This window comes from Gymnoscopelus microlampas, assembly GCF_963454915.1.
Source record: "Gymnoscopelus microlampas genome assembly, chromosome: 16".
Taxonomy (NCBI): Eukaryota; Metazoa; Chordata; class Actinopteri; order Myctophiformes; family Myctophidae; genus Gymnoscopelus; species Gymnoscopelus microlampas.
In genome coordinates, this window is record NC_139953.1 from 49,324,984 (window position 1) to 49,344,837 (window position 19,854).

General features: G+C 44.4%; 1 protein-coding gene across 1 annotated transcript in view; it reads right to left on the reverse strand.

Moving 5' to 3' along the window:
• Window positions 1-15,210, reverse strand: part of tbc1d32 (TBC1 domain family, member 32) — a 92,549-nt gene extending 77,339 nt beyond the window's left edge. Inside the window, exons 1-3 of the mRNA XM_084082278.1 lie at window positions 15,187-15,210; window positions 13,015-13,182; window positions 9,619-9,786 (exon numbers count right to left, since the gene is read on the reverse strand). Of these exons, the coding sequence (XP_083938404.1) occupies window positions 9,619-9,786; window positions 13,015-13,169 (323 nt within the window). The 5' untranslated portion in view covers window positions 13,170-13,182; window positions 15,187-15,210. The remainder of the gene's footprint in view (window positions 1-9,618; window positions 9,787-13,014; window positions 13,183-15,186) is intronic.
• Window positions 15,211-19,854: the final 4,644 nt, after the last annotated feature.

The window sequence follows — 19,854 nt, forward strand, 5'->3', positions numbered from 1 at the left end:
GAATTTGGCGTGATGTATTCGACACAGTCTTCCCTGCTTTGCGTTCTTGCGTCGATGGGTCTCTCATTTGTGAGATTGGCCGCCATGAAGAGAAACGTTTGGAACTCTCCCCACGTGAAAACACCATCTCCACCGAGGTTGCTTAAGGCCTGTTTTACTATTTTGACAGCTGCCTCTGCTGCACCGTTTCTGTGGGGAGAGTCTGCAGGGTGGATTTTCCAAGACCAGTCTGTGCCATGTTTGGCAGCTACGGCTTCAAGCTCAGTCTTGTTCAGCTGGTCAAGGAACTTGTAGAGCTTTTCCAGGGCAGGTTTTGCTCCCACAAAGTTAGAGCCTGGGTCTGACCAAAGTTTTCTGGGGTGCCCTCTCAGTGAAGTGAACCTTTGATAGGCCAGCAGGAAACCTTCAGATGACTGGTCACTCACCACTTCAGTGTGTATGGCTCGGGAGGCCATACAACAGAAGACGATGCCCCAAACTTTCAGTCTGGTCCTCTTCTTGACCTCGTCCTTCACTTCATAAGGCCCGAACAGGTCCATGGTGGTAAATTCAAATGGTGCAGCTGGGCATGTTCGCTCTGGAGGCAGGTCAGCCATGACTTGTTGACAGCGCTTTGCTCTGTTCTTCCTGCACACCACACAGCTGTCAACCACTTTTTTGGCCAGGCTCCGTCCTTTTACCACCCAGGCCTTTTTCCTCATCCGAAGAAGGGTTCCTGCTACCCCCTCATGGTTTGCTTGGTGGGATTCCTGTGCCAGCAATGAAGAGACCCAAGCTTCAAACGGTAGAACTGCCACTGCAGTCTTGTCCTCGTTGAACATCTGGATTCTGCCACCGCAAACTAGAAGTCCAGAGTTCACGTCCTTGTATACTGCCAATCTGCTGAGAGTTGTGTCTGGAAAGGTTATGCCTTCTTGAGCTGCAAGGAAGAGGTCTTCAAGTGCATCCTCAAGTTCCTTTCCAGTCAGCCCAGGTTGCTTGGGTGCTGTTGCCTCCCACTTTGGCTGTTTAGGGCTATGGCATTTCCTCCTGAGCCATTGTTTGGCAGCCCGACAGATCCAAGCGATAACTCTCACCAGTTTGGATAGGTTACTGAATCTTCTGATTTCCACCAGGTCTTTAATCCAGCCCTTGTGCCTTGGAAGAGTTGGCGTTTGCTTGGGGGTTGTTCCCATTTCCTGAGTGGTCAGAGGGTGGTCTTTTTGCTGACTCATCTTTGCTTGGGCTCTTGTGACTGCAGCCGAGAATGCTTTCCTTTGCAGTTTGTTCACACTCTCTCTGGCTTGAGCAGCAACCTCCCCAGCTGATTTTATGGGCCATTCCTCCACTGGCCGCTTCAGGAATTCTGGTCCATCTTGCCATGTGGAATTTGCCCTTAAATCATCAGGTTTGCCCCCCCTTGTTATGATGTCAGAAATGTTTTGATCACCACGGATCCACCACCAGTCTTGCACTGGCCCAGCCTTTTGGATTTCACCCACTCTGTTTGCAAAGAAGGTTTGGTACCCATAACTGTCTCTTTGTATTGCTCCCAGGACCGTTTGGCTGTCAAGCAGATGGAACCATCTCTCGATCTTCAGCCGAGCGTGTTTCTCCACATACTTCCTGATCCTGGATGCGAAGACTGCGCCACAGATCTCAGCTTTTACAGCATCTCCCTTTTGAAGTAGAGGTGTCAGCTTGGCTTTTGATTCCACGAATCGAACTTCAATGCCATGACTTGTCTCCCATCTTAAGTACATCACCGCTCCGAAGGTTTTGTCACTTCCATCAGAGAATGTGATGCCCCAAGGCCTTCCCTTCCAGTCAGCTGGTGTGAGGCTTCTGTGGAATTTAACTTTTCCAAGCTGCACATACTCCTCGAAAAGCTGTATGGCTTCTTCTCTGAGGCTTTCTGAGAGCGGTTGGTCCCAGGTTTCTTGGGTCAGCTTGCCACCCCCTCCTTCTTGGAATGCTTTTCGCACAAGAATTGCTCCCTTCTGCTTGACCGGTGCAACTAGGCCAATTGGGTCGTACAGTCCAGCTACTTGGCTTAAGAGAGCCCTCCGTGTCAATGGGTTGGGTGTCTCAGCTCTCACCTCCTCTTCGAGAAGATCTTTGCCAACTCTCATCTTCTTTTTCTTTTTAGAGAAGTTAACGGAGGTTAACATGTACAGCTTGTCTTCGTCCACTTGGTAGCCGATGCCCAGAGCTTTGTTGTCTTCTTCCCTCATTTGATTTGGAAGAATTAGGGTTTTCCCTTGACCCTTTTTTGGGACGTCTTGGTCCGTTCCTTTCCTCCCACTTTGGCCGGATCGGACCCATGGTTTAAGGAAGAAACCGCCAGCTTTCAGAATCTCTTCAACTTCTGTCGTGATTTTGTCAAGAGTGTTCAGGTCGTTGTGGGAGGTTAAGAGGTCATCAACATAACTGTCCTCTTCAATGACTCTGCGTTCATCCTCCAAGTGGGCAAAGTTGGGCAGGTTTGCTGTTTCCCTCATGGCCAACTGAGCAATGCAACCAGCAGGTTTGTCCCCGATGTTGACTCTGGTAATTGCATATTCACTGATCTTCTCTTCTGGGCTGTCTCTCCAGAGGAATCTGTGCAGATGCATCTCACGCTCCTCCAGCCAGACAGAATTGTACATCTTCTTTATGTCTCCCAGGGCTGCATGCACACCTTCTCTGAATCTTAGCAGGACAGCTCTAATGGGGTTGAGAACATCTGGTCCTTTCAGAAGAAGATCATTCATGCTCACGCCTCTGTACTTCTGGCTGCTGTTCCATACAATACGAACTGGCGTAGTGACTGAATGAGGGTTTGGCGCCACCAGGTGGCTCACATACCACACTGGCCCCTTCCACTTGTCCATGATTTCCTTGGTGAGTTTTATGGCTGCGCCTCTCTCGACCATTTCATGGATCTGGGTTCCATAGGCGACTTTCCAGTCCGGCTCTCGGCTCAGTTGCTTTTCCATCCTTAAGAAGCAGGCCTGGACTGCACTTCTGTTGTTGGGGAGAGTGGCAGGATCTTCAGTCCAAGGATACTTTGCATCCCAGTGTGGAGATGGAGAGTGAGCATCCTCTTTCTTGTAGGTGAGGCCTCCTTTAATGATCTCATATTCTTTCTCCTCAGCCAGGGTCATTTCTTTTCCTCCTGGTGGACAGTTTCCACACCGACATCCTCCACATCTTGGCTCACATGCAGCTCCGATGCTGTCCCAGTACCACCACTCAAGGAACTCACGGTTACTGGTAGTTGTGTGAGCCGCATCCTTCTTCAGAAGCCGTGTTGTCTCAGTTGTTGGGCTTGTGGGACCAGTGAGCTCTTGATATTTGACTGCAGCCGTTCTCATGGAGCGAGCAAAGTGTGTGTTGGACTCATATGCTGCCACCTCCACTTCTTCGACCAAGTCTGGATGAGCACCGCCGACTGTTTTGCCCAGAGGACTTTCCCATAGGACTAGGTCGCCAATTACTCTCACTCTCTGCGGAGCCAGTCTTCCCTCACGGTGGCTTATGAGGAGTTCAACTTCTTCTGGCCTTTTCAGATCTTCGATCTTAACTTCTGGGAAGAACTTGTGGAGCTTTTTGGGATCGATTACTTGATGCACTTTGGCAATCTCATCCAAACCATAACAGACCAGTTCGTGAGCTTTCTCGGTTCCCTTTGGAGTCTTGACTCTTACTTTGAGAAGATACCGTCTGGTCCTCACCTCCATGGACAGCCTTGTGGGTTATGTAATTGGTGTCGGATGCTAAATCAATTAGCGTTCCAATCTTCTGCCCAGCATTAGCAGTAACTTGAAGCAGCATCATAATAACTGGGAGTTCGGAGTGCCCATTCCTCTTCAGGAGCTCAGACTGGCCGGATGTGTCAAGTGTCGTTGACGTTTTGTTCGTAAAAGTCTTTCTGCAACGCTCTGACATTTCAGGGGATAGTTCCGACAAGAACTGCTCTTGTTCCTCCGTTAGTTTACTTCTTCCTCTGATGTTTCTTCCACCTTCTTTCACCACCTTTCTTTCTTCACTTCTCCTGAACCCTCCTTTTGGGCAGAGAAGGTAGTGGTGGTCTGGAGCACCGCCTCTTCTTTTACATTCTGGATTCCTGCATAGGAAGATGTCTTTACAGTTTCCAGCATCATCTTCATGGCAGACAAGGCATTTGCTGCATGCTCCTATATTCTCCATCGCAGTCCTCTTCTCAGGCAAGGTAAGTCTCTTGAACTTCCTACAGAAGTAGATCTTATTGCTATGCCCACCATCGCCGCAGACAACACAAACATCAAGGTCTTCCTTTCTTGTGGTTCTTGTCGAGCCAATCTTCTTCCCATATCTGTCAGAACGGTCAGGCCTCTCCTTGTCCACAACCCTGAGCTGCTCGAGTCTTTCAAGGACGTCCTCCTGGTTATTCAGGAAGGTCAGGAGCATGTCAAAATGGGTGTCTGCCTTGACATTGTTCTTGGGGTCAACCATGAACATCACCCAGTCCCTTTTTATGAACTCAGGCAATTTGCTCTCGATTGACTTGATCACAAGTGGGTTTTTAATTGCTCCAGAGTTGCCCAGCTCCGTCAGATCTGCTAGGGCCTTTTCTACAGATTGGATTAGGTCAATGACCTTCCTTGGATGGCTGCCTTTGACAGGTGGTGTCTTCTCTAGCTCCTCCAGGATTTCGATCGTGATGGTGGAGTTGTTGCCACATCTGTTCTCTAAGACACGGAACATTTCAGCTGCAGTTGAATAGGTGGAAAGTCTCAATTCTTTAGAAATCTTTTCCTCCACGCTCTCCATAAGCTGGATCTTCTTTACCTCTGGTGATCCAGATGGCTCTCCTTGTCGTTGGAGGCTCTCCCAGTCCTTCCGCCATCGGTGATAGTCCCGCTTGCTTCCATTGAAGATGGGTAAGGTGGTTGGTTTTATTCGGATTATTGGTTTTACTGGTGGATGATGTAGAGGTTTCACTTCTGTGCCTTGTCGTGCATTCGCAAATTCAGATCTCCTTCCTTCAAGCCTGGATTTTGATGCACAGATATCTTTGATCCTTCCTCTCATTTGATCTTTCAAGTCCTCAGGTGTCCATTTCTCCCATAAGGACGTAGATGAGACGGCCTGGTTCACCCTCTTCTCCACCAGAGTGAGGAGCACTTCGTAGCCCTCACAATTTGCACTTGCAACAGGAACATTTCTTGCTTGGTCTACTGTCATCTCTGCTTCGAGAAGGGCTGTCTCGAGTTCACTTTTCCCGTATCTTCCCCACAGATTTTTCAGAACAAAGTCTTTCAATTCTTCCTGCTTCGTTTCAGCCTCCTTGATAGAATTGGCAATGTCAGCCTCCTGCTGTACATCGAGATCTGCTCCTGGATCCACATCCTTAATATCGGCCTCCAGTCCAAATCTGTACTCGTCATTTGCCTCCATTAACTTCCTGAAGCGGTAGGACAGTTTTGTGAACTCCTCCTTCAGTTCCTCTTGCAGCATTGTGTTCCCTCCTCTCAGGATGAAGTTTGCCTGTTTTGTGAAGCTGCATTTTGCCACGGTCCTTTCCTTCTTGAGGTCTTTGACCGACTTCCCCAGGCCTTCTTCCGCCATTTTGTCCTCTTGCTTGAGGCTCCTTTGTCCACAGCTTTCCAGTCCAAGCTGTTGCTGTGGTTTACGACTGTCAAGTTCACCCACAGGTTCAGTTCAGGTTCAAATGATTGGACAACTCAGTTTATGAAAACTCAAACTTTTTATTCCAACTTTAGTTTTGTTGGCTTCTTTTGTTGTTTGAGCTTCAAATCATCAGGTCGTAAACCTTCGAGATAAAAGAAACAGAAGAAAAATTACTAACATTGCCATTTCAAAACAGAAAAATAAACATCTTTCAAACTTTTAAACCATGTTTACAATTTCAAAGTGTTGTAATCAGTTCGTTACTAAGTAGTAAATTACCAAACATTTACTTTTAAATCATTTCTAAGTAATGTTTCTAATTTCAAACATAGCGTTGGAATTAGTGTGTTATTAAATAGTAATTGACAAAACATTTACTCAAACATCGTTACTTTTACTTATTTAAATGAATTATTAACTGTTTTAAACTTCAATGCAAAATTAAACCTGTTTAAATAAATTAAACATTCAATTGTTCTTAAACTCAGTAAATTATTTCTTTAACATAAAGTCCATTTTAGACTTTTAAATGTTTAGGCATTTTACATTTTTAAAATTAAATCAAGTCTTTGAATTCACTTTTTAAACATTAAATTATACTTTTAAACATGAATTAAAGTTAACTTTTAAACAAACATTTTAAACTCTTTAGAGAGACCATTTAAGTTCTAAAGAGATAATTGAAGCTCGTTAAATAATGAACACAGCTGATCTGAGCTTGTGAATCAGCATTTTCCTACTCCTCCTTATAAAATTTGAAATAAAGTCCTTTTAACATTAGCTTTTGACATTAAACTTCAGCTCTTAACTTCAAGCTTTTAACATTAGCTTCATTTGTAGTTTTAAACAATTATTTTAACTTTAACTTAATATTTTAAACATTTGCCAATCATCCCTTTAAACTTTACTTTTCAGCAAATAAGAGTAAATAAATTCTTCAAACATTTGAAAACAATGCTGTGCTGCTGTACTACAATAAGGCTCTGAAGCCAAACAAACTTTAGCAGTTGCACCAAACATTTAAGCAGCACTTAAAAACAGCAAAAGGAGATTGAAACATTTACAGACCATTGGCATGTCGAACCCAAACACAGTGTGTGGAACTTGAAGTGGTTTGGAGCTTCTTTGGAGTTGGTTTGAGCTCTTCTCCCTCCAATGTTGTTTGCTCAACTGAGCACCTCCAGCTTCTTTTCTGCTGCTTGCCATGAGCCGACACCCAATCTCTAATGAGCCGACACCCAAAGGCCTGTGTAGGGGCAGCCATCTTGGATGTCCCAAAGGCCATTGGCAGCCATCTTGGATGTCCCTTTTTCCCAGATGTGGTTTCAGAGCTTTCTCTCAGTTTTGGCTCGACACACCCTTCAGGGGTACAAATACCCCCACACCCTTCAGGGGTACAAATACCCCCACACCCTTCAGGGGTACAAATACTCCCACACCCTTCAGGGGTACAAATACCCCCACACCCTTCAGAGGTACAAATACCCCCCACACCCTTCAGGGGTACAAATACCCCCACACCCTTCAGGGGTACAAATACCCCCACACCCTTCAGGGGTACAAATACCCCCCACACCCTTCAGGGGTACAAATACCCCCCACACCCTTCAGGGGTACAAATAACAGCGTCTTCGCCATATTTGGCGGCTACCGATAGTAGAAGAGATTCCGCAGAATGTTGCATGCTTTTTTTGGCATCCCAAGTTGTTGGAAGCCTCTTACAACCAACCCATGTACATGTCCTATAGGCTGCCAAAGATAAACACAAGTAGATTGCACCTATAACCTAGCTCTGTGATGCTATGGAGGAGCGGCTGGTATTTAATGACTTTGGTCATAAAAGCTTCCTCTAAGCTAGAGTCAAAGGTGCAGTCCATTTCAAGAATGGAAACTGATCTGTTTCCTTCATTGACAACAACAACATCTGGTGTATTAGCAGAGAGATGTGCAAAGATTTCAGGATTTTCAGTACTGAGTTGAAACATGGAAGGTTTGACACGCACACGCACGCGCACGCACACGCACACGCACACGCGCACACACACACACACACACACACACACACACACACAATATTATAATATTATAAGCAACTACAGAAACAAGCCCAAATAAACAGCAACCAATTAAGGTTGTGCCGATTTCCGGTTTCCCCGGTGCGATCCGGTTTACAAGATTAAACCGCTTCATTGTAGCGGTAGGGTAAGTGATATCTTTTGGTAAAAGGTTAAAGTACTATATTGTGATAGTAATCTTTGCTACAGAGCGTTTGTTCGGTCACAGGGGTCTCTCCAGCTCTTTAGTAAACACAATATGCATTTTCTGTTTAATAAAGAGCTGGAGAGACACGGAGACTCCTTTTACTGAACAAACACTCTATAGCAATGATTACTATCACAATATAGAGCTATTTAACACTTATTTTAACCAAAGAAAATCACTTAACCTACCTTTAATATATAGCCTACAAAAACAGCATTAAATCCATCTGCATTAGTAATAGGCAATGTTGGGCAAATTACTTTTAAAAAGTAACTAGTTATAGTTACTGCTCCAAAAACGTAACTAGTTACTTTACTAGTTAAAACAATTTAAAAGTAACTAGTAACTAGTTACTTTACTTTTAAAACAAAGGGAAGACAAATAAAATGCACACACGGACACAGTGTCGTTTACAAAGCTCGAGAGTCTTGGAGTGACAGGAGGAATGGCAGCACACACACGTTGTAACGCCGAAGACGACAACTTTAGAAATCAAACTCTGCCACCACAAAAAAACAACAAAACTTCTCAAATATCAGCGGCCCGCTGCCCGCTGCTCTCCCACAAAGCCCAGAGGAGAGAGAGGGCTGCTGGCAAATTGGTTATTCTGGAGGCTATAGTGGTTGACGGAGAAGACGACTTGGCCACGCAAATGAGCCTCGCTTTCCCTTGTTAGCAAACATAGCACGCTACAAGCACTGCATCTGAAAACTGCCCTAACTTCATCCGCCAGCTGCAACAAAAAAGGTGCCAAAAATGGGCATTCCTGTCTATCTTCGTTGAGTTAAAAAAAAAAGAAGTGCGCCCCTAAGTGGTCAAAACCGGTTACGGTTTAATTTGTTTTTTAATTCAATATCGAACCGGTTTAACATTTTTCATATCGGCACAGGCTTACTAGCCTGGTAAACCCTCCCTCCAGAAATCTCATTTCCATTTGATTTCTGGAGTGAGTCTGGCATGATCGCCCATTCTGCAATATTGGCTGTGGGCTGTAGTTGGGCGGGAGTAATACCGTTGACTGACAACCCCTTCAGCCAATGATCGTTTTTCCCCTTCAGCCAATCAGCAGTTCATTTTTAACACCTCCAGACTATGTGACGCAACGGGACTTTTGAGACGGCCATGCCCAAAATAGGTTGCCTTATTGGGATACATGCGTGTCACTCCCCGCCCCTGCCGGTTCTCTAAATTTATATTTTTAAATAGGCTCTGTCATGATTAATTGACCACATATATGAAGTTAAACAACTAAAGTCTATCCAAACGATATGTTAATAGTAAATTCCGTGTCTCAAAAAAAGAAGTTTGAGACCGTTTTAAGAACGAAACTAAGAAGTGAAGGCACTCGGACAACAACAATGGCTGCCGTTCGTCTTTTGTCGGCGGCACTCAGGCTGCACTCGGCTTCATTCGGGCTCACTCGAACTCGCCACCTGATTGGCCAACTGTCGCTGTCAATCACAGAACGATGTGCGACGACGCTGATAGGCTCGGTTTGCTGGTAATTCCGCTAGAAACTCCCACAATGGGAAATCATGCCAGACTCACTCCTGGAATCAAATGGAAATGAGATTTCCGGAGGGAGGGTTTACCAGGCTACAGGCTTACAAGCAATACCAATATTCACAAGCGACTTTACAGAAAAAGCAAGCCCAAAGTCGCTTATAATAAGCAGACCTGGCAACACACTGGTGTAAAAAGTGCAGGACCGTCCGTACTCACTGCGGCGATGTTCTGGCCGTCCTGGTGATGGCGCTGATGAGCGTGTCGTGGGCGGAGCACACGGCGTGTCCGTCATCATCTCCCCTGGCGCACTTCTCTGTCTCCGCCTCCACCACGGCAGCCAATGAGCTCTCTACGTAGCGCCGCACGTACTTTACGAACTCGTAGCTGTATGAAACGAGAGAGAGAGAGAGTACACTGAACCCTGACCAACTTAACCCATTTGATTTTGATTTTTGATTTATAATTTATTTATTCGCACAATAAAAACAGAACAAAGGTAACATCATTAAAACAACACAGAAGTAAGTGCAGGTGAGAAAAGGAAACCCATAAAGGGCTTATAAAGGTTCTCACCTAAAAATAATAAACAAGTAGTTAAACATAATAATCAAACATAAGACAAGACAAACACAAATACCTTGAGTGCAGTTCAGTGAGTGTGTGTGTGTGTGTGTGTGTGTGTGTGTGTGTGTGTGTGTGTGTGTGTGTGTGTGTGTGTGTGTGTGTGCGTGCGTGCGTGCGTGCGTGCGTGCGTGCGTGCGTGCGTGCGTGCGTGAGTGCGTGAGTGTGTGCGTGTGCGTGCGTGCGTGAAGCTATGTTAAATGGTAGAAGAGGCTTGATTCATCAGGCCGGCCCTCAGTCTATGTTTAAAGTTACTGAGTGAAGATGAGGAGTTGGCAATAAATATGTGTGTATTCCAGAGTAAAGAACCTCTGACTTTAATGGAGAACTGGCTGTGGGTGGTACGGCTGAAGGGAGGATAGAGATTATCGGATTGTCTAGTATTATGATTATGAACTTGTGAGTTGGTCTTAAAATATTCTTTAAAAGGTGTAGGAAGCATATTTGAAAGGTAAGTGCATTTATAGATGAAAGAACAGGACTGGACTGTGTTAATATCATAGATAGCCAGTAAATATAGTTTTTTAAACAGAGGAGCAGATGGAGCCAAATAGTTAGAATAAGTAGCTATTCTTACAAATTTCTTTTGAGTAATGAGTGATTTGTGTAAATTAGATGGATATGTACTTGCCCAAACAATATTGCAGTAAATGAGATATGGATAAATTAAACTGTAATAAAGGGTTAAGAGGCAGGCCTGATGAACCAAGCCCCTGATTCGTCTGATGATACCAAGTGATCTTGAAACTTTGTTGGTTACTGTAAGTACGTGCTCTTTCCATTAAGAGCAGCATCTGTGTCATTTTAAGACTTCTTTGGCTAAGAAGTCTTAAAAAACAGCAGATCTACAAGCTCGTAGCGCCGCGCTACGAGCTTGTAGATCTGCTATTTTTGAAAAATCCGTAAAAATGTGCGCACATCTTTGAATATATATTTTTTGAAAGTGAACATTTGTAACTCAAATCTTTGCTTCTGGGGGGGTCCCTGGAACAACATATTTTGAGATGGGGGTCCTCGACCAAATACATATCATTTTGGGGGTCCTTGACATGAACATTTTTGAGCACCACTGATATAGAAACAAACAATAGTTTCTCAGAAAACTGTTAGGATTTAGAAGACATTTTGTAAAATCGGCCTCATGAGATATTTCACTTTAAAAAAAGACGTGGGTCATTTTATCGTCTACTCAGGCTTGTGTGAATACCCCAGACAGTGTTGAAGTTGCTTGATTCAGTGTTTAGATATTTGATATTCATTTTATCAGACACGCCCCCTTCCTATACAAACCCATTGTAACTTCAAACTCCATTTTAACACATTACCTACCAACAACGGTTATACGCGCTGTTGGAAAAATACCCCGTTATCTGCCCATCCACGAGTATAACCGTTTAATTTTTTTTTTTTAAATTTGTTTTCTATTTATCCACACAGAACCAGAGATATCGTGATCCAAAGATTTCTAGCTCTATAGACCAATTATTTGTTTACCAACATTGAGACTGGACGCACAGGTGATTGTTTCACGCAATCAATTCTCAACCTGTTGTTTCGGGGTGCGCTGGTTTCAGTACACCCCAACCCCCTCTTGTGTGTTGGCTAGTGAGGCGCGTCCTAGCGAGACCTGATAGAATGGGTTTCATTTAGCGCATACTGGTTGCACGCATACTGGTTCTTATCAGTGTGACGTCGTCAGTTAAGGGGTCTATTCACTCCTTGGTTAACTTATTACTTTAAAATCCTGTATCTCGGCTCCTGTGTACTTTTTTTTTTACCATGTTATTTTGGGTGAAACATGCTATTTTCAATTGGCTGCAATTATGGAACGGATTACCGCAATCGGATTATTTTTTTCCACGTTTCTACGAGACTCCTGTGTGTGTGTAATGAGGGGATCACCGTGAGGACGGTGATCACGGAAAATATTTTGTGACTGTGCAGGGAATGTGTTAACCATGTTAGATTCATCGAAAACACCCGTCCTTGGTTCTGGTGACTGATATTGTCCTTCTAATACGCGAGGGGGCTGTGTTTTCATTTATTTGTAATATTTTTTTTGGGGAAATGAAAAGAATAAAATACAATGAAAAAACACAGTCTCCTCACGTATTAGGAGGGCAGGGTGAGTCACCAGAACCAAGGACATTGTGTTTGGATGAATCTAACATGTTAAAAATGTAGTTTGAAGGGGGTTTTGAATGGGTTTGTGTAGGAAGGGGGCGTGTCTGATAAAATGAATATCAAATATCTAAATACTGAATCGAGCAACTTAAAAACTGTCTGGGGGGCTGACACAAGCCTGAGTAGACCATAAAATGACCCAAACAATGTTGGAAAGTGAAATAACCCTTTAACCACTCAACCCTATTCTGATGGGAACATTTGCGAAAATAGCGGATCTACAAGCAGTGGCGTGCACAGACATTTTGAGGGGCAGGTGCTCAAGTAAATTATACCTTTTTTTGTTTACATTGGTCTGCTCTTTTTTCCCTCTACACCTATACCTCTTTGCCAAAAATAGCAGATCTAGAAGCCCACAACGCCTCGCAGCGCAAGGCGTTGTGAGCTTGTAGATCAGCTATTTTTGGCTAAAGTTCTCCTCAGAAAAGGGATGCTATGTTTCGAGTGGTTATGGTAAAAAAGAAAAATCATATCACATAAAGATTTGGCGTACCCCCTGTAGTAACTCTGAGGACCCCCTAGGGGTCCCGGACCCCCTGTTGAAGACCCCTGCTGTAAACTGAAAAAAAAAAAAACGTTTTTTAATTTTTTTCAAAAGGGCACTTCAGGTCAAGAGGGCAAAGGGCAGGTGCTCTAGAACCACCTAGAGTCTATCTGTGCACGTCCCTGCACTCAACCCTATTCTGATGGGAACATTTGCGAAAAAATAGCGGATCTACAAGACATTACACATGGGGTCCTTGGCCAGAAAAAAAATGGTTTTATCTACGTACTTGTGGTAGTTTTTTAAGGGTTTTATTTTCGTACTTGTGGTAGTTTTTGTCGGTTTCTTCCAGGTGCAGCAGTATCTCCTCGGCCGATTGGACAGAGGGGGCGCCAGCGATGCGATCCTGAACGCTCTGCAGCAGCTGTCTGAGGAGACACGCCAGCTCCGCCTCCTCCTCGGCTGACAGCTGAGACATGACACACCGTCCCCTGGAGGACGGGAGGAGAGATAAATAAAACACACATCTCATGATGACGCAAATTGTTTGTCGTGCCATAAAAGTCCTATAAGAGCGACTTACAGTAAACAGGCTAAACACACACATAGAGGGACAGTGTTGTAGTGCATTAACCCATTGAGACCTGAGGCCGCGTCTAAAAAAATCAAAATCCTAACAATTTTTCGGAAAAAGATATAAAAAAATAATTTTCACGATTTTTCAAAAATAGCCAAAGACATCTAAAGTGACACAGAAGCGTTCCAGGTATCAATGGGTTAATGGGCAACTGGTGGCCCCGGGGCCAGTCGCGTAACGAGGCAATAGTAGGCCCCGACGCGAGGTGGTCACAGCGGGCCCTCATGAACGCGCATGAGGGCCCGCTGTGCGCCCGGACTGCGCGCACGCGCTTCGAAAATTTTGCGGTTATTAGTGGTTTCTGATACTTTTTCTGCGGGTTTGTGATGGATTTCGGGCACATAAACAACGGTTTTGTAACAACTACTTAACACTTACAATGTTAAGGGCCCACCCAGGTTTATTTTTTAATTCAATATTTATTTTTTAATATATCACTTTTTTTTTCTTTTTTTTTTTTTTTCTGGGTGGGGAGGGGCCCCAAACGTCATGGGCCGGTAGTGACGCCCCTGCCCGGGGCCCACATGCGGCCCCCACCTCCACTTAATGCGGCCCACAGGTTAATATCAGAATAGTGATATATTATTGATTTCAGCTGTTATTATGATTCATAACATGCAAACATGACCCGCTTTAATTACTTCAGTCTATATGAGTAGCTTAATGACTAGTATTAACATTCTGTTGTCTTTTTTATGTCCAATGTATTTGTATTTAAGTTCATAAAGTTAACATAAGTATAACTAAAGGCATTTGAAATTAAATAAAAATGTTACTTTTGAGGATTCCAATTAAAAAATAGCAAAAACAAAAAAAAACAGGATTCCAATTCTAAAACAGCAGCCGATCTACAAGCTCAAAAAGCGTCGCATTAATTCACAAAAATACAAGACATAAGAGCTGTCTGCCTGACAATATATGCAATGTGTCCCTCTGGAGTGAGTGTGTGGCACTGGGTGCCACGCTATGAGGACCCCCAGGGGTCTTTGAGGAGGTTCTAACATTTACAGACCTGTAAGGGTCCATTTAGAATCTAAATGGACCCTTACAGGTCTGTAACTCTGAGAGTGTACTACTAATGCAGTGGTTTTCAACCTTTTTCGCGTCAAGGACCCCCAAATTGACACTTATTAGCCCAGGGACCCCCATTTGAAAAGATATGCCAGGGACCCCCAATAAGAGACGATTTTTACGGCTCTAGCAGTGATTCTCAACCATTTTAATGTCAAGGACCCCCAGTTTAACATGCATTAGACTACAGACCCCCATTTCTACCTGCATTTCTATCTCTGGGACCCCAATTTATATTATAAAACCAATGTTAATGTAACTCTGAGAGTGTACAAACACTCTAGTTACAGACCCATCTCAGAGTTACAGACCCATAAAGGTCCATTTGGTTCCTATCCATCATTAGTTGGGGACCCCCTGGAACTCCCTCAAGGACCATTGGTGGTCCCCGGACCACTGGTTGAAAACCAGTGTACTAAATGGACAGCCCCCCCCCCCCCTCTATACCACAGGGGGTCTATCAACGTGGTGCGCGTGCGTGAGCCTCAAAGCTTGAGGTGCGTGCGACGTGCACGCGGTTGTGCGCCCGTGCTTTCTGTCACGCTGACTGTGTGTGTGTGTGTGTGTGTGTGTGTGTGTGTGTGTGTGTGTGTGTGTGTGTGTGTGTGTGTGTGTGTTTGTTACACTTAGCATTAGCTTTAGCTTATCTTCCTCATTCATTAATTCACGCGCGCGCTTGCAACACAGACCACCGTGTATGTATGAATGTGTTAATATCTACACACACATTATAAACAATAAGAGCATAAACATAATAAACAGAGTAGTAACACATGTTGTTACTCACTGTGTGTCACCGATACACACCGAACAGAGGATTAGCGTTACCACGGAAACCAAACACCGTTGCCAGGTTCTGTGAGAGAAACAAGCGGCCAGGTCTACGAAAACGAGCCTAATAAAAGAAGCGACTATAAAGTCTCATCTTACCACTTGTCTTGTACCTTATACCGTTGGTTCTCAAAGTGAGGTCCGGGGACCCCCAGGGGTACTTGAGGGGGTTCCAGGGGGTCCCCAGCTAAATGATGGACAGGAACCAAATGGACCCTTATGGGTCTGTAACCAGAGCCGGCGCGCCCTATTAGGCAGAGTAGGCAGTTGCCTAGGGCGCCACTAGGGGTGGGGGCGCAAAAAAAGAAAAAAAACTTTTTTTTTTTTTTCCCCCAGAATCTAGGTGGCGCTGTGGCAGAAAACGGTGGCGGTGTGGGGGGTGGGGGGGGGGCGCCAGGAAAAATATTGCCTAGGGCGCCAAATTACCTAGCACCGGCACTGTCTGTAACTCTGAGAGTGTACAAATGGAACCAAATGGACCCGTTCCATTTGTACACTCTCTTATAATAAGCAAACGTGGCAACGCCGAGCCAAACACCAGGATGCATTGTGGGATATGAAGTTGTTTATTTATTGATATAAATACATCAGTAATAAAAGTTATTATACATGTATAAAACATGCATTATAACATATATAATTGAACTCAGTAACACATATAAATAAAGGATATAAAATGTATTAGTTTAGCCCTGGCACGAATGTACAGCCAGTCACGTGACAGACTAGCCCTGACACTAGCACTGAAACATGACCCTTATATCATCAACAACTTGTTCCTGGTTTTTAAAACGTTCCATTTACAGCCCGTACATCTACATTAACGTTCACATTTATAATATAAAGTACTGACCTCACGGCCATGGATGTTACAAGTTAAATCGCCTGGGTCTAAGTACCCGTATCTTCTGTTTGATTGATTGATTGATGTACTTTATTTAGTAAGACATGAGAACAGTACATGGCAGTACATAACAGTACATGGAAGTACAAATTCGCAATACAAGGTCTACTAAACTGGATAGCTCAGTTAAGCACGTAGCTTGTTTAAGATGAGATCCCCATGCACACAAATCATGTTGACATATAAGAGACAGACAGATATACACACTACTATACAGAATGTCATACAATCAGTTTACAGGTTACTGGTATGAAGTATGAAGGGTGAAAAATATGTACAAAAAGAAAGAGAGGGGGGGGGGGGGTAGGTTAGGTTAGGACATGGGGTAGGTTAGGTTAGGACATGGGGTAGGTTAGGACTTGGACAGGGGCCATTTTTGAATTGCAGCCTCCTGAAGGTGTATCTTTAGGGCATTTTTGAAAGTGAGTAGGGTTTTACACTCCTTTACTCCTTTTGGTAGGGCATTCCACATTTTAGATGAATAGCATGAGAAAGAGTTCATTCCCTTTGTTGTGCCAAATCTGGGTTGAACATGGTTTGTGGAGCTGCCTCTGGTGTTATGATCATGGACTTGATTAACATTTTGGAAGTATTTTGACAAATACAGGGGGATCCCAATGTTGTGGTGTATCTTGAAGACCAGGCCCATAGCAAGTTGCTGTACTCTGTCCTCAACCCTAAGCCATCCAAGCCTAGCAAAATGGGCATGGGTTAGATGGGCTTTGTAATTGAGGCCAAGAAGTAGCCTTACAAGTTTGTTTTGGGATGTTTGGAGCCTTGTTTTTAGGGCCTTGGAGGTGTTGTGATACCATGAAGTGCATGCATAATCATAATGACCTTGTATGAGGGCCCCTACAAGAATCTTCAGAGTATTCTTACTGACTTTACGAACAAGCCTCCACATCCTCCGTGTTATTTTGTGGACCTTTTTGATCGTCTTTTCAGCGTTTTTGTCACCTGAGAGGTTTGCCTCCAAGATGGAACCCAGGTAGGTAATTTCCTCCTTTCTTGTGATAACATTTTCACCCACTTTGATCGTGAAACTCTCAGCCTTTCTAAGGTTAGGGTTGGACCCAAAGAGGATGGATTCAGTTTTACCCAGGTGTAATGAGAGTTTGTTGTCGGAGAGCCAGATGCAGATCTTGTTGAGTTCAGTGCTGAGAGTTTTCTCAACCTGCAGCCTGTCCCTGTCCGAGACCAGCAGAGCCGAGTCATCTGCGAACAGGAACAGTTTGCAGTCGCAAGCTGAGGACATATCATTCACATATATCAGGAACAGTAGTGGTCCTAGTATGCTTCCTTGAGGAACACCACAAGTCACTGGGAGGGGAGGGGACTGGGTGCCGTTTACTTCCACCACTTGCTCCCTCCCTTCCAGGTAGGATCTCATCCAGTTCACCGACGTGTCATCAAAGCCTATTGCTTTGAGCTTATTGATCATAATTGGGTGATTAACGGTGTCAAAAGCCTTCTGGAGGTCCAGCATGACCATGCCGCAATATTTGCCCTTGTCGACATCTTGTTTGATAGAGTCGTTCAAATAGAGAAGGCATGTGTCAGTGGAGTGGTTTGTTCTGAAACCAGATTGGAATTCGTAAATTAGATTTTTTTCGGCAAGGTACTTTTCAACCTGTTCATAGACTATTTTTTCCATGACTTTCGAGATGGAGCTAAGAATAGAAATAGGGCGGTAGTTGCCAGGGTCTAATTGGTTTCCTTTTTTGTACAGAGGGGTCACTCTTGCTTTTTTGAAGTCGTTAGGGACCCGTCCCTGTATGATGGAGAGGTTTATTATGTGGGTAATGATTGGGGCAATGGAGGCGGCTGAGTCTTTTAGAAATTTAGCGGGGATGTTGTCGGGACCTGTGGCTCTGTGTTGTTGGAGTGCACTCAATTTTTTAAACACCTCATCTGTTGACACAGGGGAGAGTTTAAAATCGTCTTTGCGTACACCCTGTTTATCGTAAAATGAATCAACATACTCTCCACCATGACTCCCAGAGTGAGGGGGTAGTTTTTCAACTAACTCTGAGGCCACGGTCGTGAAGAATATGTTGAGGATTTTACTCACTTCCCGTTTGGATGAAATGAGAGTGTCATTCACCTTGAGGTTTATGTTTGTAAACCTGGTTTTCAATTTCTTGCTGCAGCCTAGTAGGTTGTTGAATAGCTTCCAGAGCTCACGTGGTTTGTTTTGATTTTCCTCAATTTTGCCATCGAGGTAGCTTTTTTCTGCTAACAACAGCATGCCATTAACCTTGTTTCTTAGCATGTTTTTCTCTTTTTTGAGTTTCGCTACGTGGGATTCGAGACCTTTATTGAAGCTTTTGGCAAGTTTGATCCTACTTTTATGATAGTCAGAACACTTTTTGTCTCTGACTTTCATGGTAGTAAGGATATCCGAATTCATCCATGGAACCGAGCGGGTTTTGACCCTGATGGTTTTCATGGGAGCCACACTGTCCAAAATTGGAATGAATTTGGTTTTGAAACCAAGCCAAGATTCGTCTACCTGTGTGCTGTTTAGTACGTCGGACCAATCCTGTTCCTCCAGTCTGTGATCTAAGTCCTCACTCTTGTAGTTTTTGAGGTCTCTGATCGTGACTGTTTGGTGGTAACCGGTCTTTGGTTTACGTTTCTTTCTGGTGCAGAAGATCATGTTATGATCAGATATGCCACAGGTAGAAACACCACTATTGAGGATTTTGTCCTTGTCCGTTGTTAGAATGAGATCTATGATAGTTTGAGTGGAAACACACAGCCTTGTGGGCTGAGTGATCAGCTGGTGGAGTGAGTGCCGATTACAAAACCCCCTGAATGACTTAAACACTGACGCTTCCTTACGGAGCATGTCAGTGTTAAAGTCACCAAGAAGTACTGTCTCCTCATTGTCCACTTTAGCTAAACATTCATCAAGTCTATCATAGAAATCAGTCTGGTTAGGAGGTCTGTATATGGTACCGACTAGCACAGGTTTAGCATTTTCAAAAATGATCTCGACCCACACAGCTTCAATGTCTGCATCATTCAGGTCTTCACGAAGGATGCAGACATTGTCTTTATGTACATACATGCATACGCCGCCCCCGTTTCTGTTCCTATCTTTTCTGAAAAGTTTGTAGTTTTCAATCTCAATATCAGTATCATCTATCGTATGATCAAGTTTCGTTTCAGAGAAAGTTAAAATGTCAACCTTACCATCATAAAACATCTGCTTGATTTGTGTTAGCTTGTCTCCTACAAGGGAATTCACATTGAGGTGTATCATGTGCAAGCCAACGCCAAACGATTTTTTCATTTGTTCAATGAAAAGATGACTGTCCACTGATAGTCCACAGAGAGGAGCAGTATCGGGGGGGGAGGGGGGTGTTGAGGTGTTAGCGTCCATCAAAGCCTCTGTTTCGCTGTGCGCGGCCATCTGTGGGGGTTGGGGGGGGGTGGGGGGTTGGGCATCGTCTGGTTCTCGGTGGTAAGCAACCAGCTGTGGGGCTTGGGGGATGGGGGGATGGGGGGTTGAGGGGGGCCTTCGTCTGTGTCCACGGGGGTCCATCCTGGTCCTTGTGCCGCCTGGAACCGCCAGAAGTGTCCGTGGATAGGTTTCTTCCGTTGCGCAGCGTCTCTCCGTCGCGCGTCGTGGAGCGGCGAGTACAGCTGTGGTGTTGATGCAGTCCGAGGGTGCGTTGGCTTGTTGGGAACGAGAGCTAGCGGCGTGGGTTTGTT